Source organism: Centroberyx affinis, unplaced genomic scaffold, assembly GCF_046629955.1.
Source record: "Centroberyx affinis isolate AG114_WGS23_722 - 3 ecotype Tasmania unplaced genomic scaffold, CSIRO-AGI_Caff_v1 ptg005091l_1, whole genome shotgun sequence".
Lineage (NCBI taxonomy): Eukaryota > Metazoa > Chordata > Actinopteri > Beryciformes > Berycidae > Centroberyx > Centroberyx affinis.
In genome coordinates this window covers 585,994-613,739 of record NW_027282520.1, presented here as the reverse complement: position 1 = coordinate 613,739, position 27,746 = coordinate 585,994, and the positions used below count along the sequence as shown (strand labels likewise).

At 38.3% G+C, this 27,746-nt stretch overlaps 1 protein-coding gene across 1 annotated transcript; it reads left to right on the top strand.

The window, feature by feature from the left end:
- Positions 1-221: 221 nt before the first annotated feature.
- LOC139666693 (macrophage mannose receptor 1-like) lies at positions 222-27,746 on the top strand. Its single transcript, XM_071546004.1, has 32 exons — positions 222-347; positions 832-1,188; positions 2,440-2,610; positions 3,097-3,252; positions 3,729-3,839; positions 5,951-6,085; positions 6,216-6,395; positions 7,425-7,579; positions 9,254-9,367; positions 10,601-10,716; positions 10,872-11,020; positions 11,113-11,312; positions 11,560-11,675; positions 13,800-13,872; positions 13,990-14,143; positions 15,129-15,167; positions 15,475-15,638; positions 15,789-15,850; positions 17,959-18,059; positions 18,211-18,353; positions 20,292-20,394; positions 20,950-21,074; positions 21,211-21,249; positions 21,860-21,910; positions 22,933-23,032; positions 23,532-23,764; positions 24,359-24,521; positions 24,837-25,004; positions 25,092-25,208; positions 25,736-25,891; positions 26,069-26,098; positions 26,238-27,746. Exons 1-32 carry the CDS (start codon positions 245-247, stop codon positions 26,480-26,482), a joined length of 4,329 nt encoding a protein of 1,442 aa, XP_071402105.1. The 5' UTR covers positions 222-244; the 3' UTR covers positions 26,483-27,746.

The following is a 27,746-nucleotide window of genomic DNA, read 5'->3' as shown; positions in this document are numbered from 1 at the left end:
CTGTAACAGCCACATGTGCAAATACTGTATCAGCATTTGGTTAACTGAAAAGTGAGGATGTGTAATTTGCCACTCCCTATTAATCAGAAGAAAAAACGTTGAAATGTGTCAATCTCAACCGTCCTGCTCATTCATTAAAAAAAAAAAAAAATGACACGACAGGATGTGTCAATGCTATTAAGAGTACCTCCTTTTCGTGATCATTAACACAACTCATAAGTCCTCTGCTAGCAATGCATCAACAATGTCTGCTGGTGTAAGACATTTCAGAAGAATGCTAACTATGAGGATTAGTGTTGCAGCTTTTGTGCTCCTCATCCAAACATCTCAGTGTTTGGCTTCAGATGGTACAGTATCAGAAGCTTTAATTTAAAGCCTTTTTGTGTGACTTGAAGAGTCTACTGTGCACATTATATCTTACACTGTACGTGTGAGGCCGTTTGTCCCTGTACTATGTGGGTCAATATGTATTGTGAACTCTGTATGTTGCCACCAATGTTATCTAGATGATTTCCTGTACATTTGTTGTACTTGAAGATTGACGTGATTCTGATTCTAATTTTATTTTAACTTGGCTTTGTTAGGACTTCGTTTGCTTATTACATTTCAGTTCAGCCTTTGAATTTTTATTGGGATTTGATATCTCATCTCTATAATGCTTTGAAAAAAAATAATAAAATCCAGATTTAGGATAGACAGAACTAACACAACTCCAATAACAGACTGTATTGACAGCAACAGAGAGGAACCTGTTGAAGAGAGACAAGCACTATAAATTTGTATTTTACAATGTGTCTTTATACGGATTCTTTGAACAATCTTTCTCCACAGATTCACCATTCTCACTCACTAACAAGGCCACTGGTTTTTGTTTGGTGAAAAGAGGAAACCACTGCTTTGACGTGCGCTGGACAACTGGTGACCGACTTTTGGTTCGTTGGCTCAACAAATGCCTGGGAGTCCAGGGGAACAGTGTGGGAAGTGAAATAAGCCTCTACGATTGTGACGAAAACAGCAACCTGCAAAAGTGGGAATGCAAGAATGAAACACTTCTTGCCCTCAAAGGCGAAGAGCTTTACATAGACTTCAAAGCAGAAGACTCAATAGTTCTCTCCAAAGAAGTAGGGCCAAACAGCCACATCACAATTTCAGGAACATCCAGTGGAGCTTGCACAAGAACATACAGAGGTACAGTATGAAACACTTTGGTGTTTTGGACAACTTCCATTCTCCATAGTAGTTATTAACCCAGTTCATAGACTAAAGACTACTGGAAGACTGAAGAAGACAATGCAGGCAGGGATTCTTTAGGATGAGTATTTTAGGTAATTCTAGGTTATCTTTCTGCAAGACTAGAGGTTTTCCTAATATTTCTCAAGATTGTTATTTTATGACTTGAGTTTTGCATGTTTTTTTTGTTGAGTTGTTGGGTTTTTAGTTCTAGTTATAGAAAATCTCTATAAATGTCCTCTGTGCCATATCAAGCAGTGCGATTCAAGGACATTACATTATTATATCACATATTCCCTTGATCTTGAGAACTCATACCTCGAAATTCATAAAATGGAAAAATAGAATAACAATTAAGTCCTCCTTTGATGATAGGAAATTTCAGTAATGCTTTATTTTCTGGGTCTGCAATTTCCTAATAAAATTAAATTCCCATTAAATTATGTAGCAGTTACACAGAAAATGGAAGCAGTCAGTTTGATGAAGCTGATAGGATACTGTACATTTCTGTAATTACTGTAAATAATTTCATGGAAAGAACTGCAAAACTATAAACTATTTATGGAAAAATTAGAGGCAGAGGTCAATTTGGTAAACTAAGTCATTATACATCATATGCTACATAGGAAGTTACCGGAAAAGTTTGGGAAACTCCCTGAAAGGATAATTCAGATTATTTTCAACCATGAACGCTCTACAGTGAAGTAAGTGGTTTTAAACACAAACAATCGTCATGACGGCGAAAACTAGGAAAATAAGGCCCAGGCTGAAAACAACCGGAATTATCCTTTAATGAAACAAACAGCTTGGACTCAATAATGTGGAGCCTGATTAAGTTGTGCTGGGAGCATTCCTTTAAACTGACTCGAGTGATATTGATATTGCTTGGTCATGTCACTCCCACTGATGGGCAGGCTGGTAACCAACTGCTACTGATTGCACTGGTATTTAAACCACGTAACCATAAAATGTAATAGTAGATCTTCAGTTGAATTATAAGAATTGTAATTCAAAATGGTATATCCTTCCTCACTAGACCCTGTGTGTGTGTCTGGAAATCAGTGGTGTGGAAAAGATAGAACAAATGTATTTAACAACACATATTTTGAGTAGAGTGTCTTATTCTTAAAAAAGGTTAATCGGTGCAGTTAAAGATGTTCTCACACCAAGTGTCTCTTTTTTTGTTTGTTTGTTTTTATTCCGTTTTAGAACTTTACACCATTGAAGGAAATGCAGCTGGCAGGCCTTGCATGTTTCCCTTCCTGTACAAAGACAAGTGGTATCAAGACTGCACCACTTTTGACTCCTCAGTAAAGCGTTCTTGGTGTGCAGTTGAAACAAAATATGATCATGAACTCTGGGGCTACTGCCCTACTAATTGTGAGTATTGTCTATGGAAATTATAACTATACATTCATCACACAACAGTATGTGGAAAGCATATTTACACTGCATGCATTAGCTTGTGTACATTATTTGGAAATAAGTAGGATAGTATAGGTAGTTTATTGTCCTAGAGAGGAAATTCTTTACACAGTCAGGTGCAGTGAATACATGTAGTGATAAGACAATATAAGACAACATTCCATACAGAGACCACAGAAAAACAAACAAATTACAAACATACAAGTAGGTGAGTAATGAAAACATTTGTGACTCATGAGCCAATATCAAGTTTTTTGTGTCTTCAGGCAGTTTCATTTTGTTTCAAAGTACCTATTAGACAATGCATGATTTTGATGCTGCACCTACCACTAGTTTTAGATTTAGTCCTCTTTGACACTTAAGTCAAAGTAAGGAGGTATACAGGGGCCATTTTAGGTGAGAGAAATTCATCAAAGGTTTTGATGCATCTACTTTTCCCAGCCAAAGAACACTGGAAGAAAAATGTTGTAACAGGAGCATATTACCAGATCAACACACAATCAGCTCTGAGTTGGCCTCAAGCTCAGACCAGCTGCAAACAGCAAGGTGCCTCCCTGCTCAGTATCACCGATCCCAATGAGCAGGCTTACATCACAGGTACAGTGCCCCCCTGTGGATATCTGCTTGTAGTGATAAAGTGAATACATCACATTGTATACTCTGATAAATTAACAGCTTGTATTGATAAGCTGAGACGGCATTTAAAGTGTTAATTTCTATTTTGGAGCGGTGTGTCCATTTTGGAAAAACAATTAATTCAATATTTCTCAAACATCTACATGATCCTGTCAGTAAAAGTCCAGTTATTTTATCAACATAAGTTAGCTACTCTTTCTTAAAACATGTCATAATTTATTTTGATTTTATTATTATTATTGCACCATATACATTGCTTGTATTAATAAATTGAATGTGTGCTTGGATACTATTGTGTTATGACAATGATCAGACAGGATATTATGGTTTGTGCTTTACTAACAACCACTTAAATGGTATGGAGGGAAAGATTCATTACTTTGTCATTTTCCTTCATCTTTCCTCTTTCAACCACACACATACACACACACTCACAGCACTATTGGGTACAGAGCACTATCGACTTTGGATTGGGCTGGTCTTGGACCAGGAGCACGGCTGGCAGTGGACTAATGGGAAGCCCTTCCGGTATCTAAGATGGGACTCTGGTAAGTTTTCTCTCCAATACAACACTTTGTTGTTCTGTTGTGCTATGATGCATTTCACTGCACGATTATCACAAAAATTATAATTGCCCATTAATTCCCTTGATATTGTAATTGCGATTATAATTCCGATTAATAGAATTGCAATTAAATACCTATTTTGTGTTGCCAACTAGGGCTGCAACTAACAATTATTTTCATTGTCAATTAATCTGTCGATTATTTTCTCGATTAATCCATTAGTTGTTTGGTCGATAAAATGTCAGAAAATGGTGAAAAATGTCGATCATTGTTTCCCAAAGCCCAAGATGACGTCCTCAAATGTCTTGTGTTGTCCACAACCCAAAGATATTCAGTTTACTGTCATAGAGGAGTAAAAGAACCAGAAAATATTCACATTTAAGAAGCTGGAATCAGAGAATTATGACTTACTTTTCTTAAAAAAGTACTCAAAACGATTAATCGATTATGAAAATAGTTGGCGATTAATTTAATAGTTGACAACTAATCGATTAATCGATTAATCGTTGCAGCTCTATTGCCAACTGCATATGCTGTATTCTGTATAAACAACCAAATCAAATCCAGTGTTTCCCACAGGTTTGCTGGTGGTGGTGGTGGTTGTTGATGGGGTGGGGTGGGGTGGGGGGGGTTCATTTCAATAGGATTAATTACCTGTCCTTCCCTACAGTGCCAGCAGCGTGTTCAGTGGAATCCAGTGGTAAACCAGCAGTATGCCAGTCTCTGTACTGCGACCATGTTAACTTTCTGAGTGTTGAGCAGTTTGACACATTTCCAATTACTGTTTAAAAATCCTGTTCTAACACATGTGAGTTTGGAGTAAATTGTGGAATTTTAAGTTTCACTTTCGTTTTCACAACAGGCGACTGAGTGCAATGCTGCTGGTCTGTGCATTGCCAAATGACAGACATGACATGATGCGCACATTAGGTGCATTGGAGATTTAGATACATTTTTATACATTGACCAACTTTTGGTTTGTGGCGGCTGTGTCAATATTGTAGCGGTGCGCCACTGAAATTACTTGCACATCAATAAATCAAAAGATGCTCATGCAGGTTCAGCAGCACGGCTCAGGATTGGTCATATAATATGAAAGCCTGTGATTCGTCAGTGCACTCAAGGACCTCAACCGATACGTCTGTGATTGGTTAAAATGCTCATTTGCTGTTTAGGCAAGTTTTTCGTAGAGCACTACGAAAAACTTGATTTTGACAAAGGGGGAGTAGCCTATTAAGTGGAATGCCGTAATCGTTACTTTTCACAACGGCCATATTCGTAATCTCAATTAATATACGATTAATTGTGCAGCCTTTTGTTGCTCCGTTGTTGTGCTATGTTGCATTTCACCACTATGCCGATGGTACTAAGCGATACCTTCGATTAAAACATGTTGATCCAAATAACCATGAGTCTCTACACAATTGCGTCTACAATATCAAGTGCTCGATGTATCAGAACTTTTTACAACTTAATGATAGCAAATCCACAATAACTTAATTTTTAACCAAGCCCAGATTACCGACCGGGCACTTCTGATTGTCTGGACTCAAGACCAAAGCGGAGAGAAAGTTGTCATGTTGCCCTCCTGCTGTTAAATTCAAAACTGGACATCAAAATCAATTGGATGATTTGCACATTTCATATTAAACAACATGAGGTGTGATTACACCTGTTTCATGTGAAATTGAAATTGAGATTTTAGAGATGTGACGCTATCATACAGTGTAGCAGCAAGGCTGTGGCTGTAGTTCTCTTGTACAAGTATCTTTACACTTTACACAGATACTGAGTGACTTCTCTGTAGTGATTACAGAACCCACTATGGGCCACTTACAGGCCCGTTGTCCCTTATGGGAATCCAACTCGGGTCTCCTGACTGAGACTCTGCAATCTAACTCGCTGTGGCACACTTTCACCCACGTGAAATTGTGGAAACCCTACTCTTGGTTTTCAAATCTCTGAATGGTTTAACAATCTGTCCTCTTGAATTAGTAATCTGTTCCCTCAAATTAATAATCAGTGCCAGTGTCAATCATTGGGCAGCAGTCCTCATAAGTCATTAGTCCTCATAAGTCCTCATCTTTTTTTAGGACATCCACTTCCTGATCCGGGACAGAACTGTGCAGTTGTTGATTCCAGTGTACAGTACTACTGGCAAAGTTCATCCTGCTCCAAGAAGTTGGGGTACATCTGCTACAAAGGAGCCGTGCCGCCTCCTGTTCAAGGTACAGAAAAAGATCTATTCTATTCTAGAATCAGTCCTCCTATTTACTATGTCATTGAATTGTTTCTTGGTATAACACTTTCACATATTATGATATCATTCAGTCCCTGTTTCTCTGTTATTTTTACCAGTTGAGACAGGATTTTGTTCAGACCCTTGGATCCCCTACAATGGCCACTGCTTCCGTCTTCAGCGTCCAGATCAGAAAACATGGACTGATGCTCAGACTGAATGCCGTAAAGAAGGAGGAGACCTGGCGAGCATCCACAATGTGGAGGACCAAAGCTTTGTCATCTCTCAACTTGGATACGGTACATGAAGAAACAGATCAAAATAAGTTATTAGGTTTATTCAAATATATACAGGTCAGTATAGAAGCAGTAGGGTGATAGAAAATATTGAATCATTTAGGTTAAATTGAGGTCATTACGTGAATAGTAAATTTAGTCAAAATTCAGATAAATGTAAAGGTAATTAACATATAATTAGATCTATGACTGTAGGCAAATGACAATTTACTTCATAAAATTTACTATATTGAAGTTGGCATATTTGCCGTGAAATTAGCCTCTTATGAAAGCCACTAATCTGCAAGTGACAACCCCCTACCAAAGCTACGCAGATTAGCCTTCTATTGCCCTATATTTCGTACACACACACACAAACAGGTAGCTAAAATCATACATCATAACTGTACTGTATCTCCCTAATTTTTGCGTTACAATCCTTATCAATATTATTAAGTTGCAAACATATCCATAGTGCTAGGCTTAATGAACTTTTCCAACTTGATATGATTACAGCCTCAATTGGTAGGGTGGTCTTTCTTTCTTTCTCATCTCATTTGTCAAATTTCTAAAGTTTTTCTTTTACAAGTAAATAAATAAGTCATTTTTTATATCTATGTTTCCTTGGCTTTATTCATAGCACCCTATTGTGGCCTTAATGTGACTTTAGTGATAAATTTACAGTGGCCTGTATTTGACACAAACGATTATCAGCTATAACAATGGTAAATTATCGGCCTGTAAAGATGAAGCTTGGGGTTGTTATTTGTGTTTGTTGTAAAAATAATAGTAATAGCTATATAAAAAAATAAAACAAAGTCACATTTTCACAATAGGGGTGAGTAAGCTCGCTATTAGAGCGGAGATCCAACAGAAATGTCTAGTGAAGAGTAAATATAACACAATGCAAAATACGGTAATAATAACACTACTTTGTCATTGTCATTTGTCAGCGTGTGCAAATGTCTGTGATTCACTATTCACATATTAACAGATGTGCAGATGGCGCTGGTTTACAGTACAAGGTGCATTTTCTTCTCTCTGTGTCTGCAGCAACCAGTGATGAGCTGTGGATTGGACTGAATGACAGGAAGACAGAGGGGCTGTTTGACTGGGGTGACCACTCTACAGTCACATTCACCAGCTGGGAGTTTGGGAACCCTAATGTCTCCACTGACCAAGGGGACTGTGTTCTCATCAGGGGAGCGGTAGGGAGCATATATAGCCTATTTGTATATATCTGCTCACATCATACACCCACTGGTAGGGAACGTGATAGCTAGCACAGGTTGAATTAATTCCTGAAAAAAATCCTCATTCATTTGAGAAAAACTAACCTTTTTGCTAAACTAAACTATAGCTTTCGCTGCAAATAACTACAATCAAAAAGACAAATAGTGAAATTGAATCATTGTCATGTTTAATTCAGTGTACATATGTTTATATGAATATGGGGTAAGTGTACCAATTAAGCCCACTAAATCTACATTTGACACTTTTTCATATACACAGCCTTGATGGAAGAATAATCTCTTATCTACCATTTAAGCTTACATTTTGTTCCTATTTGCTTCAGAAGAGCAATTTAGTTGCAAGAATATGTGAAAAGTCTGGTCTGGGCTTAATGGGTACAGGTGTAGTATTTAAAGCTACACCAAGTGATTTTTTCTGACCACTGGAGGGTGACAGAAACCGCAACACAGTTTATAAACACACACAGCAAAGCTACTGGGCGACGGCAGCCCTTAATTTGACAACAAGCTTTAGGAAAGAGGTGGCCGTTTGTTTATATCATTACGTCTCACGGAAATCTCTACGTAGCACACGTTAGTTTTAGGATTGGTTACTGGGTCTGAAATAGCTTATGGCAGGTTTAAGAGCAAATTTGGTCAACTTAAGTTGTTCCAAATAAGCCCATTCCATCATGCTACAAAATGTATTAATTATAAAAATTATAATAATTATTACATTACATATAATTATAAAAATGAATAAATAAAAACATCCAATTGATGGTAGAGGTTTTTACGGAGCCCCTAAAGTCCCGGAAGGTGATATTTTTTTATCTTGTGTGCACAAGATAAAAAAAAAATATCACCTTTGGGGGCTCCGTATAACTTGTGCGCACAAGATAATAACTTGTTCCCACAAGATAAATATCTTGTGCGCACAAGATAAAAAAATATCACTTTAGGGGCTCCGTAGGTTTTAGCCTGTGGCCTGACAGTGTTTGGGAAACAACATTTTGGCAGGAGTAGCTATACAGATCACGTATGTGGTCTGGAGAAACCTTTCCATTTACACTCGGCCAACTTGCGGCCACAATGCATCTCAAGCAATCAGATTTTAATTCGCACCCAATGCATCTTGGTTGCATTTACACCTAGATTTTTATTTTTATGTTGATAAGTGTGATAGGATTGCTTTCCGATCACTCAAGATTCATTTTAATGTTGGGTTTAAGTTGGGTAAAAAGGTCAAATTCTTTCCCTGATGTGCCGCAACATTGTTCTTCCCTCGCTCCCTCAAAGACTTTCTGTCCAATACAAACTTTTTTGCTTGTCATTGTACCGTTGTACCAGACAGCATGTGAGGACATGAACTGTATTTCTTAGCAATTTTGTCATCTTTACATCTGAAATAAGCACTTAAACATTTGCAAATGAAACCTGTTCATTGTCCTTGTTTGGCACTATGGATGTTATCATGACTATGTGTTGTGGCTTTAGTGCTAAATTGTATTGTTTTTATTGTGGTTTTACTGAGATTGTGTTACTTGCTGTATGTTTTTTTTAAATCCCTGGCTAGACAATTCCTTTAGGGAACAATAAACAATAATGGTTGTACATGTACATGCGTTTTACTGTACTTTCCTCTTGCAGAATGGGAATTGGGTTGACCGTGAGTGTAAGGAGAAACATGGCTTCATCTGTATGAAGAGCAGTGCCTCCAAACCCTCTGGAGATGAACTGGACCTGAATATAGGTTGCAAGCCTGTGAGTGAATATTTGTTTGTTTGTTTGTTTGTTTATTTGTTTGTGGAAAAAGTAGCAACACCTGCATCTGGTTTATCATGGTGTTTACCTAAAATCCATGTTTACCTTTTATCTTGAAATGCTATTGGATCAATATTTGATTCACAAAATCACTAATTGTCACTATCACATATGGAGCTATGCACTTAGATTAATTTTAGTGTGTCCACAACTACAAAGTGGTGCCTGCTCTTGCAAAAATCCTAACATTATGCATTTTCACAATTTTTTTCTCAAACAAACCGTGGTACTGCATTGACATTAGGTGACTAAAGGCTGTTGACAAAGAGATTACAATTTTAAATGGACATTACAGCTACAATCCACCATTTGTGCTTGAATTGTGCTCATGTGCACCCTCTTACAGCTGTGCAAGAGATGTATGCGAATTTTGATCTGGTGCTGGGAACGGTCTTGCACAAGTTTCTTTTCTGTGCGCCCTTTCTTAGTTGTAGGTGGAGAATCAGTAGATCCGTCTCCACTCTATGCCACCATGGTATCCTGCCCCCACCCTTACTTACTCACATGGAGGCGATACTGTTGCACTTTGTCCCACGACCCTCTCCAACACAGTGTTTACAAAACGAGCACACAAGTGGGCCGATGCAATGGTGATGGGGGCGTAATCCCATGAATTGTGGATTGTACCTTTGAGTAATCTAGAATCTTCATCAACCTCTATTGACGACAAGTGAAATTGCAACAACATTGATAGAATTTACCTCCTACACAAGTCTCTAGTACAGCCCTAAACCACCTCTCCCGTCCCTTTGTGGCCTGTAATTGACACAAACGATAAAGACACAACTTCAAAATGGAGAAAAGTAAGGTGGCTAATTAGAGCAGAGATCCAGTAGATGTCTAGCGAAGAGGTAATATATATGCAACTGTCCTCAATAGCTGAGCAGTTGAAAATGCAAGTAAGTGGGGGGAGATTGAGAGTGTCTTGAAATCCCAATGGGTGAAGAGACCAGGCGACAAAGTGAGCTTTGAAAACCAGAAACGTCATCACCGGGTGAAGTGATCAACAACCCTATCAATCCCCTGCAGATACAGCATATTATGGTCAATTTGTGGTATAGGGCAGTGAAAGTTTGAGGCCTACTTATTGCTGCTTTGAAAAATGGAAACTCTGTGATATTGAATGATGAAGACCTTGTATTGATCTTGTTGTTGTATTTTCCTGTACTCCAGGGTTGGAAAAGGCATGGCTCCTACTGTTATTTCGTAGGGTCAGAGACAAAGACATTTGATGAAGCTAAAGATGAATGCAAGAGCTCAGACTCTTACTTGGCTGATATTTCAAATGGGTAAGAAAACCTATTTTTGCTCCATTTTTGAGCAACAGACGCTCAGACGTTCAATGGTATTAGGATTTAGTGAGATTTGAAAACATTGTGAATACACTGTTATTACATAATTCAATGTGACCAGAAATCCCATTAACTTCTCTAAATATTTCCAGAGTGGATAATGCATTCCTTGTCAGCTTGGTGGGGATGAGACCAGAGAAGTACTTCTGGCTTGGGCTCTCAAACCAGAAAAACATTTATGATTTTGTGTGGACCAACACAAACTCAGTGAAATTTACTCATTGGAATGCTGAAATGCCAGGTATGAAGAAATTTGAAAATCCGTTTGTAATATATTGTAGAAACGAAAGCTTCACAATTAATATTTTCCAATTGTTCCCTCCACAATGCAAGGCAACCAACACGGTTGTGTTGCCATGACAACTGGGATTTTTGCTGGACTGTGGGATGTGTTGCCCTGCACCAATAAGGAGAAATACATCTGCAAACACCTGGCAGAGGGGGCAGTTTTAACCCCTGTCCCACTAACTGTTGCCCCTCCCAGGTGTGCCGACGGCTGGCAATTTACGGAATCAAGGAAATACTGCTATAAGGTACAGCCACAAGAAATAAAGGTTGAACTCAGCTGAACACTGTTGAAATATACCCACCTACAAAAAATATGTCTACATGCTTGTGCTATTGGTCAATCATAGCGAGATCATTCTCCTCACTTCAAAAACTGTTACCTTTTTAAACATAATCATGATCATAATTATGATGAATGGAATAACGAGTACCAAGAACTTGTCCTCTATTCCATTTATTAATTGGAGCTGCACCTCTTCCTTTGTGTTCCAGTTCTTTACAGGATCACGTTCATTTGAGAAGACTTGGTATGAGGCCAGGGACTACTGCAGGGCCATTGGAGGAGATCTGCTCAGCATCCACAGTGCTGCTGAGCTAAGAGTGGGAGGGTATGGGACATAAAGGAACTACACAAACGTTATAATGCCCATGCGTATAAAAAACATGAACAAACACACACACTGTTCATTGGACAACAGACACAGACATCATGTATTTACCCCCCCTCCCATTGTTTTGAATTAAGGTTGAATAAACGCTAGGGCTGTGCAAAAAAATCGATACAGCTGAGTATTGCGATATTTATTTCCACAATACTGTATCGATTTTCCAGCCCCTTGTATTGATACATAAAAAAAAATATTCATGTTTTAAATGGATTTAAAATGCGGCGGAGCGACGTTTCAGCCGCAGCTAAGCTAAACTGCTAAGTTTTTCCGTGATTCATCCAGAAGAGCTGAATCTAACAAAACAAGACTAGGTCAAAACCTAGTATATGGCTGGACCGTGTATGAGTGTGCCACGTGCCACGGCCGACCAATGGTGTAACTAACTCCGCTGTAGACTGCTAATACAGAATAATAGTCCATACATCCATACTGATCGTTCCAGCGCGTCCCGTCTCTCTCTCCACCGCTGTCGTCTCCACCGTGCCCACGGCCCGCATTGATCCTGCCAATCCAAGCGCCAGGCGCTCTGTTACCCGTCGGTGCCGAAAACGCTGTTCGCCGGACACTGGGGGCGCATCGTTGTCGGGACCCGTCATCGGGAACAAATCAGCGGCCAGCTAGTGGCACCGGCCGGAACCGTGGCCCCGGGAAACTTCCGGAAGGTCGGAAATAAGCCCTCGGCGTGATGAAACCTCCATGCTTGTTTGTGTCTCTCTCAGAACAGAGGGGCTTCAGGTGGACTGAGCTCGCCATATGCATCGACATAAACGGTGATATGATATAATTGTATAGATTCTACTTTAGCTTCAGCTTACATGCATGATATTGGTCAGCCTGCTTACTGTGTGGGAGAAACTGGCTCCTGATCTCAGCAGAGAAACTAGACGGCGGAGAAAACGAAACTTAAATTTCTGGCTCTGTGATACTATGATGTGCCACGTGCCACGGCCGACCAATGGTGTCACTTGATCACTCAGTCACTCAGTCAGTGAGTGACAGACATTCGCGTTTGTAGGGCTGGCCCCGCTGTTGCGGTCCAGCCAAAAACAACTAGCTTTAGAATATAATGTCGCAGAGATGAGCAGAGATGTGGCGCCACTATTACAACTTATGAGGCCGAATATAGAGCTGTGGAATCAGACAAAACAGAGTGTGGAGGAAAGGGCAACCACGGGAGCTGTAACAGCGTCAGCCGAGAGAGACGCTCTGCACCGGGAGCTGAACAGCTGTGAACGCCCGGTGAGGATCGTCAGGGGGACAGACAGAAAACTCCGCGCTGCAACAAACTTCACGGTGCTTTGGTGAACCTGACTTTGTTTTCTGACAGAATATTATATCGGACTTTGCCAACTCTGAATACAGAAGAGCGAACAGCGACTGTGTTAACTTTACCTGTAACTTGCGGCTACATCCAGCGGCACCGTTCAGCACTCGGTGAGTTGCTCCACATAACGTAACTGACTCCAGCGCGCTGCTTTGTTTTATGATCCTTTGAAAATGGGTGCGATTTATCCAGACTCGATGAGGAAAAACGTTTTGTAAATGAAAATAAGCCTCAGTTAAGAGATATAATGCTGCTTTGTCTCTGCTAACTTTGTCTTTGGTGCTACATTGGCCATGAACACACCGTCAGTGACACGCGCAATGCATTCTGGTTGTTGTAGGATTCCCCCTTAATTGCGATATGGGGAATCTACAGCCGTCATAGGGCTCCAATTTAAAAAAATAATTGCACATTTCTACTACATGGGTGACCTAGTTTTAATAAATTATCATATTCACAGCAGTGAAATAGGAAATTTGTCCGCTGAGTTATCAATATAATGTGATGTACATTATTAGACTACCCAGGTGGTACACAGCAAGTTGTATTTTCAGCTCTATTTTTAAATTTTCAGTAAATTATGTAGAGTATTGCAATGTATCGCAATATGTATCGTATCGCAATGTTTCGTGATACAATCGTATCGTGACCCATGTATCGTGATACTTATCGTATCGTGAGGTCCTTGCCAATACCCAGCCTTAATAAACGCCTCATTTATCTGATTTTGCACACTGTAGGTATGGAAGAGCCTGGATTGGCCTTAGTGCCCCTGACCCAATCACCGGTTATGTATGGAGCGATGGATCCCCAGTGAGTTACCTTTTTTTTATTTTCTTTATTTTCTTAGTTTGTTTATCAAAGTCTAATTATAAATAGACAATAAAACCTTGAGTAATTGTGCTTTTTGTTGTTCTGTTGTGTTCATAGCTAAATTTCCAGCATTGGGAGGGTGGAGAGCCAAACAATAAAAATAATGTGGAATCTTGTGTTGAATTCCAAACATCTTACTGGCAGTATTATGGTTCTTGGAATGATGCACAGTGTGAGAAATACAATGACTGGCTGTGTCAGATCCGTGCAGGTACAGTTGAGAAAATGTGAACTGAATCCATATCCTTTGTCTTGTTTGGGCATCACAGGTTCAAGAAATAGTGAAGGCATACTGCTAATGTCTAATTATTTTGTAAGCTTTATTTATCCAGGGAAAGTTGACCGAGTATTCATGCTCTTTTTCAACACTGCCTTGCATCACATTCATAGAGCTAGACTATATACTGTATATTCACACTTCCAAGCTGCCCACTACAAGCACAGTATTCTACTGATGGCCACTGCACAGCTCAACGGGAGCAATGTGGAATTAAGTGCTTTGGTCAAGGGCACCTCAACACTGATTGTTCAGGGAGATAATGTTATTTGCTTTCCACACCCAAGTTTCCAGCCAGTGTGGAGATATGAACCAGTGGCTAAGGCTGTTTCTCAAACCTCTTGGCTACAGAAGCCACAAATTATGTAATAACGTGACACTTTATTGATCTGGGGAGGTACATTTTATTTTCCCTGTTCTTCACACACGGAGGTCTACAGAACAGCATCCCTGGAGCTAGTATGTGTCGGTTCAAGGACATTTCAGCAGGGTGAATGCTTTCCAATAGGGGCCTCAAACCTGGATCCTAGACTTTTCTTACTCACTACATCATCCTGAGATTATCCTTGTACTGTGGACTTGTGCAGTTCACAAGGTAAAACATGGTACTAATACTCGCACTACCCCAGGTAGAGCATGGCACTAGCACTGCACAAGGTAGAACATGGCATTAGCACTGCCAGGATTTGGGATTTTATTCACACTAAGACATCTCAATTTCAGACGTAATTATTAGGTATTTGAGATTAGCACAGTATAATTGCAGTCAGTTTGAGTCTTCCAAATACATATACATTTACCACAAAAAACAAAAACTCATGAAGAAAGGCTCAGCCCCAGCTCACAGTATGGGTTGCTGTGCTTGCTTTCAACTGACTTTTGTTCTGAGAGTAACTGTCTTTTTCCTCTGCTGTTACAGGAGTGACTCCAAAGCCATCTCCAAATGACACGGTCACTGGTGAGTTGCCATTCTATGACCACATTGATATAAACACATTGGTGCTAGTGGGGATCACACCTGCGAAAAAACACTAAAAGATAATCTGATAATAATCTAAAATTCTTCATTTTGAATATATATCAACAGATCATGACAAGGTGTCAGACATAAAAAATATTACATAAATACATACATTTGTGGGTTATGTATGGGACACATTTTTTTTATTCTTTGTCCCACAAAGAATACACGCTAATATATTAAAAAAAAATATGAAAAAGATATATGCAGTAGATATGTACGCTAACCTCTAAAATCTTTGCAGAGCATAATGTCACTGCAGACGGATGGCTTCAATGGGGAGGAAATCAGTATTATATTAATAGGATACTAATGGCCATGGAAGAGGCTCGTCACTTCTGTCAACAGAGGCATGGCGACTTGGTAGTTATCAACAGTGAAGCTGAAAATGTCTTTTTATGGAAACAGGTAGGCAGTGACATTTAAGGTACATTACTTGTATTGCTGAATAGTCATGACATTCAAATTCAGCATATATAATTCACTGTCATAAAATATAAGTACTGTAGGTCTCAGTGTGTGTGTGTTCTGTGTGTGTGTGTGTGTGTGTGTGTGTAGATATCCAGAAGCTACGGTTATTATTACATAGGTCTGACAGTGGATCTTGATGGAACATATGGGTGAGTATGAATTAAATGCAAATGTATGACAACTTGAAATGTATAGTGCCTTCTGAAAGACTTCAACTCCCTTGACCTTTTTCATATTTTGTGGTGTTACAGCTTTAATTCAAAATGGCTTTCAGACACACAATAACCCATAATTTCAAAGTGTTTTTAATCACAATTTTTTTTTTTACCAAGTTTGTAAAAATGTCCTAGTATTCAACCCCGTTGTAGTGACACTCCAAATGGAGTCAAGGTGCATATTCCATATTCCATTGAATGTCCTTGAGATATCTCTACAATTTGATTAGAGTCTTCCTCTGGCCAATCAACTTGACTTGATTTAGGATGAAACCCATATGTCTATAAGGTCCCACAGATGACCATGCATGTCAGAGCAGAAACTCTACCGTTAAGTCCAAGAAACTATCTGTAGAATTCAAAGACAGAATCATGAGGAAGCATAGGCTAGATCTGGAGAACGGTAGAAAACAAGTTCTAAAAAGTTGAGAGTTCACAAGAGCACAGTAGGCTTCATCATAAGGAAATGGAACAAGTACAGATGCTGCACAGTCCCATGCAGTATCAACTGTTGCTGTATTTTAAGTTACTACATTCCTGGAATAATCAGGATAACCACATCATTAACCCAATATACTACCAAGAAGAATAGATCCACTCTACTATATTGCTATGCTCCGGTAGGTTAGCCAAAGCTTACACAAATTAGTCAGATTGCAACACCGGTTGAACAAGCAATACTCAATGTGAAGTAAGAGAGTGCCGTTCGGTGTTAAGATAAGATCAATCTTTATTATCCATTACACAGTGTGTGACAAGGAAAATTTTCTTTGGCACTTCAGCAGCATAAAAAAAAATATATGTATGAAAACATCAAGTATAAAAACATCAACACAGACACATCACACAATATTAAACATGTGTCCGTTTGAGAGCAGTAATGGGAGGGGGAAGCCTATTTAAAGAGTAAATAAACCCCAAACTCAAATCCGCATATAGCCTGACATCTAAAAACATGCTACTGAAATTGCCGTTTGCTATTGGTTTATCTTTGGTACCAGGTGATGTCACCACCTGTTGTACTCTATATAAGGTGACATCACTTGCCACCAAAGATAAGCCAATAGCAGATGGCAATTTCAGTTGCATGCTTTTTACCATCAGATGTCACACTTTACAGATTTGTATCTGGGGTTTACGCTTGAGACCCCTACTTTTTTGTGTATTTTTATTTTTCCATTGCTATTTGGAACTAGTAGCACCTGATAACTATGGAAACTAAGCAACATCTTTGAAGAGTAAGTAGTTTGTGAAAAAAATTATGTCCTCATATGAGGACAACGGGTTTACGTTGTAGCATTAAATGTCACATTTTAATATTACCTTCTATTGCATAACACAAGAAAGTCACCAATATGCATAAAATTCTTTATTTCAATGTATTAACCTTGCAGTGCAAAAACAGAAACAACAAATAAAAACAATGTAGACTAATTTTATTGCATGCAAAACTACTGTTCTATCTATATTTACAACCAAAACACTTTCAAAGTGTTACTCTCAGCCCATTTTGGCCCAGTTCTCTCTGACTTCTCCACACTCTCTGGATGAATTTCATGGGAATGTAGTCCCACTGTCCTCACATGAGTACTGCGTGATTAATGGTGTTCTGGCTCAAAAGTATCACAAAAAAATGTCAAATTAGCATGCCATACCAAACTACAAATGCTGTTAATTGTAAATAAACACATTTTAACATCAAAATTTATGCAGGTTTTTTTTATCTTGTCTACTTTTGTTTGTGCTGCACCAGTAGAATGAGTTTCATATGATCTACGCCATCTTGTTTACAACCTCTTCTACAGAAGGTGCTATTGATACCACTAGATGGCAGCAAAAACTGTCCTCATTTGAGTACAATAGGTCTCAGTCAACAGAAATGATGTATAAGGCACAGCGAAGCCAAAATCCAAGGTCCTCATATGAGGACGCAGAGTCGCAGGAGGTTAAGCCTTCTGTATGCTTGAGTTTGACTTAATAAGCTGCTTAAAGATTTTCAGTGTCTGTTCAAATTTTAACTGATTTGCCTGTGTTGCACAAAGGTGGATGGATGATTCTCCATTGGCGTTTCAAAGGTGGGATGAAAATCAACCTGATTTCAAGAACAATGATGAGCATTGTGCCGTCATGACTTACTCTATGGGTGAGCAAACTAAAGACTGATTCATCTTCACTGTCAAACATGCATGTAATAAAAATTAACAAAGCACTATCGTTGGATTTGATGTTACATTAAATAAATGTACATTGTATTTGCTGAAATGTTGAACATAATATCTTCAATGTGTTCACAGGGTTCTGGCATAATCCTAATTGCGGGTCGGAGCACCAGTCCATTTGTAAACGAGGTGGTTCACCGCCTGTCAACACCACTGTAGCCCCCACAGTGCCTCCTAAAGGTGGCTGCCCAGACAGATGGTCAAAATTTGACTCCAAGGTCAGAGGTCACAGTTAATTTTCATTTTAAGATGTCATCTTTTGTGAAATTAATGTATCAAGCTTTCAGTCTTTTTTGTCATGTGAGATTGGGATCTGGTAACTTTACAAGGACAATGGGCCTTGTTTATCAATGTATTTCCGCCTAAAATAATATGAACAAAAATCTTGTGCTGCATTCATCAAACTTTCAGAAGCATTTGTTTTCAATCATATTCACGTGCGTTGATGTTGACGAATCCCAATCACTTGTAAATGGCAAGAGTATTTACGGGACATTAATTATGATGAATTAACATAATATCATCGCGTCAGAAATGGCATATAAACTAAAGGAGAACACCCACAAACATTCCGGGTAGGCATGGGATGATATGAAAATTTCATGTCACGATTATCCTGGCCAAAATAATTGCGATTCACGATATTATCCCAATAATCATCAAAATATGCTGAAAACTCTTAAAATGGCACTAAAACATACTGGAATCACTTCACGTTACATTTTGTTAAGAAACAAATATTTTTATTGCATCATAGGACACATATCTATTTTTGGTGAACATCCTTTTTAGTGAAAAACAAACAAGGACAGATTCAGACTCTTGCCAACACCCAGCAGGTAATCACAATGAGAGAAAAAAATCCATTAATAAAAATAATCTACCTATCAACCTGATATCCAAGCTTTCAATTAGTTATGTGTTGTAAATACACAGTAAATGAATAACTTGTTTTGAGGATATTCACGCTCATGTGAGGATATTCACGATTATCCCGATAATGGAAATTCACCAAGATAAAATTACCTTGAGTGTTTTTATCGCGATAAAAGATAAAATCTTATATCCTCCCATCCCTAATTCCGGGCCAAAATGGCATTACGGCCATATGGACGGAGATCATGGAGCAGGTGAACGCAGTTATATCCTCACAGAGAACCGTGCAAGAAGTGAAAAGAAAGTGGTTTGATTTAAAACTGTTCACTAAAAAGCGCTGCCAACCATGGTAAGGCCAGGGGGGCGAGGCGAGAGAGTAACTGCTGGTGGGCTCTGCTACACCGATGGCATCAGTGCTATTATTGCAGATGTGTTGGTCTCTGGAATTGATTCAGATAGGGACAGCGAGATCATGCCCAGTGCTGATACAGTATTATTCACCGGCCGACAGGCTCAAGTGAACAGACCTCGTCAGACAGTAGGAAAAAATCACTCCCTTGCTTCTCTGTTTCCTCTGAGTTCAGATTATTTGAGACTTTGCAGCATTTTAGATCCTCAACAGTCTCTAATTCCAGAGTAAATCAAGAGTAAGAGTCTATCAGCCCCGCGTCAGTGAATTTTGTTGAAGCGTCTCTGCCAGGAATCAAACTCAGGTCTCCCGCTTGAAAGTCTGCTGTCTAACTCCCTGCAGGCCACGTGACCCATAAAGTGGTGAACAGAGCGACTGACCTAGTGACCAACCGAGTGACCGACAATACCATCCATAGTGCCCCTGCTGTCGCGGGGCTAATAACATTGATCAGTCATTAATTGTAATCGAACAAATTTATTTTAGTTTCATTAAAATATTGCTTCATGCCTTTATGCTATGTAATAATTTGAGAAAAAGTAAGTGTATGTTCAAAGCAACCCATTTACCCTCCAGTTTCATTAATAAAAGTGAGAGATTTGAGGTCAAATACAAGTTTACACAGTTTATACGAGTTTACACATGCTTTACACATGCTCTGAGTTAGGTGTAAATTTTGTTTGGACGTACACACAATTCAGATGTACGAAAACTTTGATAAATCTTGATTTTCATGTGTAAATGTGGATATGAAGGATTTATGAACAAATCAGTTTGGAAATCTGTTGGTAAATGGGGTCCAATGTTTGGGTGGATGTGATTGGTATATTTTTCAGCAGTTCAAAATCAACATATCATTTCTTACCTATAGTGTTACCTCATCAGTAGCCAGAAGGACACATGGGATGGAGCAAGGACACAATGCAAAGAAATGAGCGGAAATTTAGTCTCTATTCTCTCACGTCGTGTGCAAGGTTTGTTGTATTTGTATAGTACAATTTTGCGTGAAATGTTTTTGCATGTGAATAGCACCTCTTTTAAAAAAGAGGGTTCTGTGAGGGTTCCTTTTCCAAAAGAAACCTTTTGCTCTGCTATTTTCTCATGGAGTCAGAATCAGAAAGATTGATTTTTAGAGTGAATGGTTTTGAAATGCTCAAGGTCAATACTTTGTTGATACATAATGCCAGTGATAGTGAAGTCCTTCCAGGACTAAGCTATGATAAATTAGAATCATTGACTTTTTTATTAAAATGAGTCACTGGATAATGGATGGTTACTTGGCTCTGAAGTATAAACAAATGCCCATTCAGGAAGTGTTTTCAGTTTTTTTGTTGTGCAGGTAGAACCCATATATGGGTTTCTGTTAAGAATCTATGAAAAGGGGTTCTACATTGCAAGGGTATAAGAACACACCAAAAACCCTTGAACATACAACACGATTCTAGCCTTCATTTAATCACAACTGGTTAAAAAATACATACAAAAATGTCTGGTGAACCTTGCATCACCATTCTATTTTAAATTTTCAGTGTTTTTAACCAGTCAAATGGCTGAGGCTTCTACAGACCTATGGATTGGTATGAGAAGTGTAAATGGTCAAGAATTTTACTGGACTGATGGGCGACCAAGGAAATACACCAACTGGGACTATGCTGTAAGTAAACACAAACAGTGTCTATTCAGTATTGTGATGAGAAAGTGAGTTGAATGCAGCACAGTTGTTTATAATGTCAAGTTTTTATTTTTACTTTTAGTGTATTGTTGCTCTGAACACTGATTCTCCATTGTAGGGTCCTCGCTTCCGTTCAAGAATTTCAAGAAGGCATCGGGTAACATGTTCAAACTTGATTTTCAAGTGGAATACCACTGCATTTAGTTACTGTCAAGACCTAGAAGACCAAACAACATTTGTCAACATGAAGTCTATGCCCAAACTATAAACCAGAGAGCACAAACTCTAAATTGTGATGTTATACTGATAAAAACAGACTTTACACAGGTTTTGGTACAGGTTAGTTACTGTTAAAAAGTTAAAAATTGAGTCTAAAACACCTAAAAAGTGAAAACCTAGGGAAGTTTTGCCATTTTACTTGACTTGAGTTGTCTAACCCAGACTGGCAGGTTAACTATTACGCTAATAATGATCACAATAATATCAACAATATTGTGTCAATTGTCCAGTTAAACATTTTTAATTGGGAGATTAAAACAATCTTATTTGGTATCTTCAACTACACTAGGCTAGTTAGTTAGCAAATCAAGAATGTGGAACATGCTTTGTAGTAATGTTGTAAAATGTTGTGTAGCGGAGCTGCCTCAATGAGGAATTGAGTTGTATACAGCACTATTGTTTATAATATCAAGTTTTGGCATTTTTTTTCTTTTTGTGTATTGTTGATAAAAAAAAAAAAGATCTGACATTTTGATTCTCCATTGTAGATGGATTTCTACGATCCATTCCACTACCATTATTATCAAAGATCGAATAAGGTAAGATGTTCAAACTTGATTTTATAGTGGAATATTAAACCCTACCGTAACCCTTGTCATGACTTACACCTTGACCTTGAACAGACCAAACAGCATTTATCCACATGAAGAACTCTCTCACCAAGCTATAACCCAGAGATGTGATGTCATACTGATGTTCCAGCTAGCCAAATGACAGCATGATGTTGTGAAAATGTAGCCAGACAACCAAAGATTCATCATAGCAATGTAACCACTCCATGTCTGGTAAAACTGGCAAAGCCAAAATAAAATACACCACAAATTTCACTGCACACTTAATTAAAAAAAATGCCGTTGCAAGGCATCCGAAGTGTTGCCTTTTTTTGGGAAAATTACTTCAACCAGAAGGTATGAGCTATGAATATAACGTCCACCAATTGGTACTTTATTTGTAAAGAAATGTTGAAACATAGTCAAAAACAAAGGCTTTTGCAAGTTACTTAATATGTTAGAGCCCAAGTGTGTCATCCCAAGTTGACAGCATTTCAGCGAGAAATGCATACCCACGCTCTACAAAGAGGTGAAAGCAGAAATCCAAGAAGAATTAAAGAAAGCGTAGTGAGTTGCCATTACGACATGTCAAACAGAAGCTTATGTGAAAATAATTGAAACTAAAGTCTGAAGAGGTTATGTTGCTAATGTGTTCACTGAACATGCACCGTGGACAGTGAATGTGAGATTGAACGCGTTCTGTACACTGCACAAATTTTATATTCAAATTAGTTAATGTTGTTACACAAGTTTATATACCAAAAGTTTTATATCCCAATTAGTTTTATATAACAGTAGTATTATCAGGCCCAAACCACAAAATCATGATCCCTCTAAATCACTTTTTTTTCTTCATTTTTTCTACAGAGAATAAATGTTAATTAAAACAGAATAAACTGCCCTATGAGAGATATGCTGTATTCTTAGCCAGAAAATGCATCATGATCCCTCCAAAATTACCTTGGATTCTGTGAGTTTGCCATTTCCCTAACTGTTCCTTTTCTATATAGCAGTGTGTTGTGATGAGCAGCAGTCCTGCCCGTGGGATTGGGAAATGGATATCAAAGTCCTGTGATGAGACCAATAGATATGTTTGTCTTCAAAATCTTGGTGAGCTCATCGTCTGCCCTCTTTTTCTACATCCTCCTCTGGTCTAGAAATTATTGTAGTAGAGAAGAAAGAAATAATATTGTCCTCAAGTATTTCTTACATTAGGAATTTGCTGAAGTTTGGTTTATTAACAAGGAAGTCAGTGAGGTTTAGCACCAGCCAAGACGTACTGGAGCAGATTTATATGAGTTTGATGGAAAGCATCATCACATTCAACCCTTACAGGGATGACTAATCCCAAGAGTTTTGCCTACGGAGTTAATGACTGAATTTTCATTTTGGGCTGTATTATTATTACTGTGTCATTTGCTATTCAAACAGTACACTCCCTGAATAACGTTGAATTTGGTGAATGGATGATTTTATTCTTCTCAAGAAAATGGAAATGAAAACATAACTACTTAGTGTATATAAACTGTGATGATGCCACAGTGCCCCTGACATTAAGTTGAATGTAAAAACTAAAAGCGCTTCCACTCTAATTTCTTGCCTTCAACAGACCCGTCTAAACCAGCCACAACAGAATCAACAACGCCTGACAGCTATGTCAAGCTGGCTAATGACTCCATTAAGATTGTGACTCAAAATATGACCTGGAATGAAGCCAAGAAGCATTGTGAAGCTGATGGTGCTAAACTGGCTAGCCTGCGAAATCAGTGGGCACAGGCCTATGTTGAGCTGCAGGCCATGAAAGTCCAGGCTCCTCTGTGGATTGGACTGAACAAAGCAGAGGTACAAGGCAGGAAGTATCTCACAATAGCACAGAAAACTAACCTCTATAAATGGTGCTAAACTCATAACGGCTACATTGACTAACTTCAGGGATGAAGTTTTTTCAGAAGTGTTTTTTTTTATATTGTACATATAATTGTTATATACTTTAAAATTATTTATAAATAATGTATTGATATTATTGATGGCTTTTATTAAATTTAATATGAAGTCTTTGGTTGAAGAATTTAACCATGACGAGCACAAAATCCTAAAGTGGCAGTGCTGATTTTAATAAGCTCCACAAGAACCAACCATTACAAGACAAGTCATTCCACAAACATTTTATTAGGGTTGGAGAGTAACCGATTGCCTTTAATCACTGTAGGAATCACAGAAATTACAGATTCTTTTGAAAAAGATATGTGATTACATGTTAAATTAATAAAAATTATTAAATTATTTAAATTACAGTGAGACAGTGAAACAGTGAAATTGAATAATTCTTTCATTTAATGGCTTATTCAATAAATGTTTGAGGCAAGGTAACCAAAAAGTTAATCAGGCAGTTTGTACTCTGTAATTGAATGTATTTTGATCCATCCTTGCTTTCAGACTGGTGGTTATTTCAGGTATATTGATGGATGGCACATGAGCCTTTTCAATTGGGATGCAGGTGAACCAAGTAACCGATCTTGTGTGTACCTGGATGTGGATGGAAAATGGAAGACTGCTTTCTGCAATCGGACCATGAACAGTGCTTGTATGAAGTCTACAGGTATGTTGAGTAGAAATATAATTCATGTCAGTATAAGTCATGTATAATTCAATCATGTTAAATGCCAACATCATTCAAGTTTAAGTGATTATAAATGGCAAAATATATATTTTTGTAACACTGTCGTTTCTAAATTATAGGCAAATTGTTGTTTAATACATATATGAATTCTAGGTTTTCATGATGTGGCATAATTTGCTTATTATACAACTATGATCTAGGATCACTGTGTCAAAACGGTTCATTGCATTGGATTTCAAAGCAGGAAAAGATGGAATTAGTGGATCCCAAATCTTACATATATTTCTCCTACAGATGTGCCACCAACAGAGTCAACCCAGTTCCCTGGAGTTTGCCCTGAAGAGGGGCATATAGAGTACAGAGGTCAGCCTTTTGCCTGGCTACCATTTAAGGGTCATTGTTATGTCTTCATCACAGAGGAAGTTCAGTGGGCAGATGCAGCTTCTAACTGTGTCAGACATGGTAAGGCTTTTTTCTGTGGATGGTCCAATATTGAAGTTTAAAGCAGTAAACTGTTTCATTAAAAACTGACTATTTTGTGCTGCGAAGGTGGAAACCTAGCCAGTATTGAGGATCCCTCTGAGCAAGACTTCATTAAAAGCAATGTGAAGATCTTTGAAGACAGCCACAACTCTTTCTGGATCGGCCTGTTTAAAACTCACAAAGGTACAGTTACACTCTCTGCTCTTTCATGAAAAGAAAAAATCAGCTACAAATTGTGAACAGTAAATGAAGAAAATGTCATTTTCAAACTACAGCATTGAAGCATACAATATACAATTCATACTGCTGAATTATTTATTGATGTATTCCTGTTGAATAAAGACATTAGACAGCAAGAAAAGCTACACTTGGTGAACAACAAATGGAGAAAATGTATACATTTCAGGTTATATTGGACAAAATGTAATAGTTTTAAAATTATATCCTTTATTGTTCAACAAGTGTAGTTTTTTTTTTGTTTGTTTGTTTTACTTCTTGATTTAAATACCTTGGGAGAACTGCAAGGTTGTGAACGTTTTTGTTTCCTTCCACACTTTAATAAAAGACATACATTATTAAATGAGCAAGTAGGCTACTCTTTTAACCGAGAACAGACAACAAATTATGTAAAACATAGCTACATAAGGATATTAAATGGTGGTTCAAAGAGTATCAAAGACAAAATGTACAGACTTTCTATTTGTCCCCAGGGAAGTGGTTGTGGTTGGACAAAACAGTCATGGACTATACTAACTGGGGTCCAGATGAGCCTGATGACGACAGTTATGGAAAGGTTCAGTCCTCGGATGGGACATGGAGGACAGGCCACAGTTGGCGTAGGGCGTACATCTGTAAAACACCCAAAGGTGAGACCATCAGCCCACTGCAGATTGGATTTGTGATCTTGTTGTTATAACAAGAATGTATAACGGGTGTAATGATGTAATGATCATCAATTAATGGAAATTAATTTGTTGTGGAAACTTCTATACTTTATGAAAGGTTTGTTACCTTATCACATTTCCCCTCTTCTTTCCTATCAGTGATACTGCCAAAGCCATCACCAACACCTAGTAAGTTACATCTCTTCAACTCCTGTACTTGTCAAATATCAATACAATATTTTAGTCATCAAAACCCACATGAATTTGTTTAAATTTTGTGTTTCTAATTCCTTTGACTGATCATCATCTACTTACTGAATCTGTGCAGCACATCCAATATTGGATCTCCGTCACCCTGGCCACATAGGTTTGGCAGTTATGCTGGCCATTACTGTCATTGCCATACTGGCAGCCATTGCATTCTTCCTGTACAAGAAGTCTGGTCGTCCCTTACCCACCTTTGACAACCCTCTCTACTTCGACGGTGAGCGGTCCCAGCCTGACGTGGTGGACACCAGTAAACTGATAGAGAATGCAGAGGAAGAGAATCCTGAGCCTATTTTAACTCTGTGATGTAAAAACTAGCAGAATCTAATGGGACATACACTGTATCGTTGGTGTTCTTATTTTTAAATGCAGTTACTTAACAATTTGTCATGAAGTGTGAGGGATTTCAAAGGATTTGGCAATGTCTGGCCTCATGGAACAATTTAGCATCCTGGATGTCTTATTGGGAATGATCAGTATTTGAAATAATATAGAATAGTATAGAATTGTATTGGGTTGTTTATGTGTATTTTATACTTGCTAGACATTGTTTATTGTATAATTGAAATTTGTAGATTTGACATTGCCAGTCAGTGGTTAATAAACATTAAACAAGACATACAAGACAGTATCTGTAATTAATCTGTAATTGAATGTAGTAACACCCATGCACAATAACTAGTAAAAACTGTGCTAAAAAATTCATCACCAGAAACTGTATACATTTTTATTTAAAATATATATTGAATGAACAGCTTTTAAAGTAAAGTTCTGCTTCAAATTTGGGACTAAATTAAACCCTGAGTGCACTCTGAATATTCATGAGCCCTGGAAAAACAGATGGATGGATGAAACTTTAACTGATGCCTCGTCTTGCATAACAACACAGTTTACTCACAGTACATGAAGGATTTCCCTTGTGATGACCATAAATCCAATGCCACAGGAATCCCACAAAGCAATGAAAAGTTCACCACAGACTCCACATTTCACCAAGACACGTCTACACGTGCAAGTCTTCATCACACAAAACCGGTGAGTTTGAAACATGACTAACCGTATCCAGTCAACCGTAGTGACTGTATTCTCACCTATAAAACTTAATGTCATACTTAATGTCCCTGCTACAGTCCCTGCTCTTAGTGAAGGGATGAGCTACTCATCATCAGACCTCTTTGGATCATCAGACAAGCAAGTAGCAATTTGTCAGCTGCCCAATTTGTCACCAGGTGCTTTGGGATTCAGCCGATTCAACACATTAACACTGTTCCCCATGTTTAGAAAAGGTCACTAGATTTGTCACTTTTGAGAAGTCGCCAGGGGAGTCTGAAAAGTTGTTATATCTAGCGACAAAGTTGCCAAGTTGGCAAAGGTTCCTCTTCTCATGACACCGCATAATGTAAAATGACAATAACAGGTTTATATGCATGAAAATAAAAAGTGCCCAAAGCAACATACCCACGACGCAAGAATAAAATACATGGTTGTTACTGTACTACTATGTCACTGTCACTTACAGGCGCTTTAAATTATTGTCAGTTTGTGTTTAAAAACCAATAAACAAAGTTCT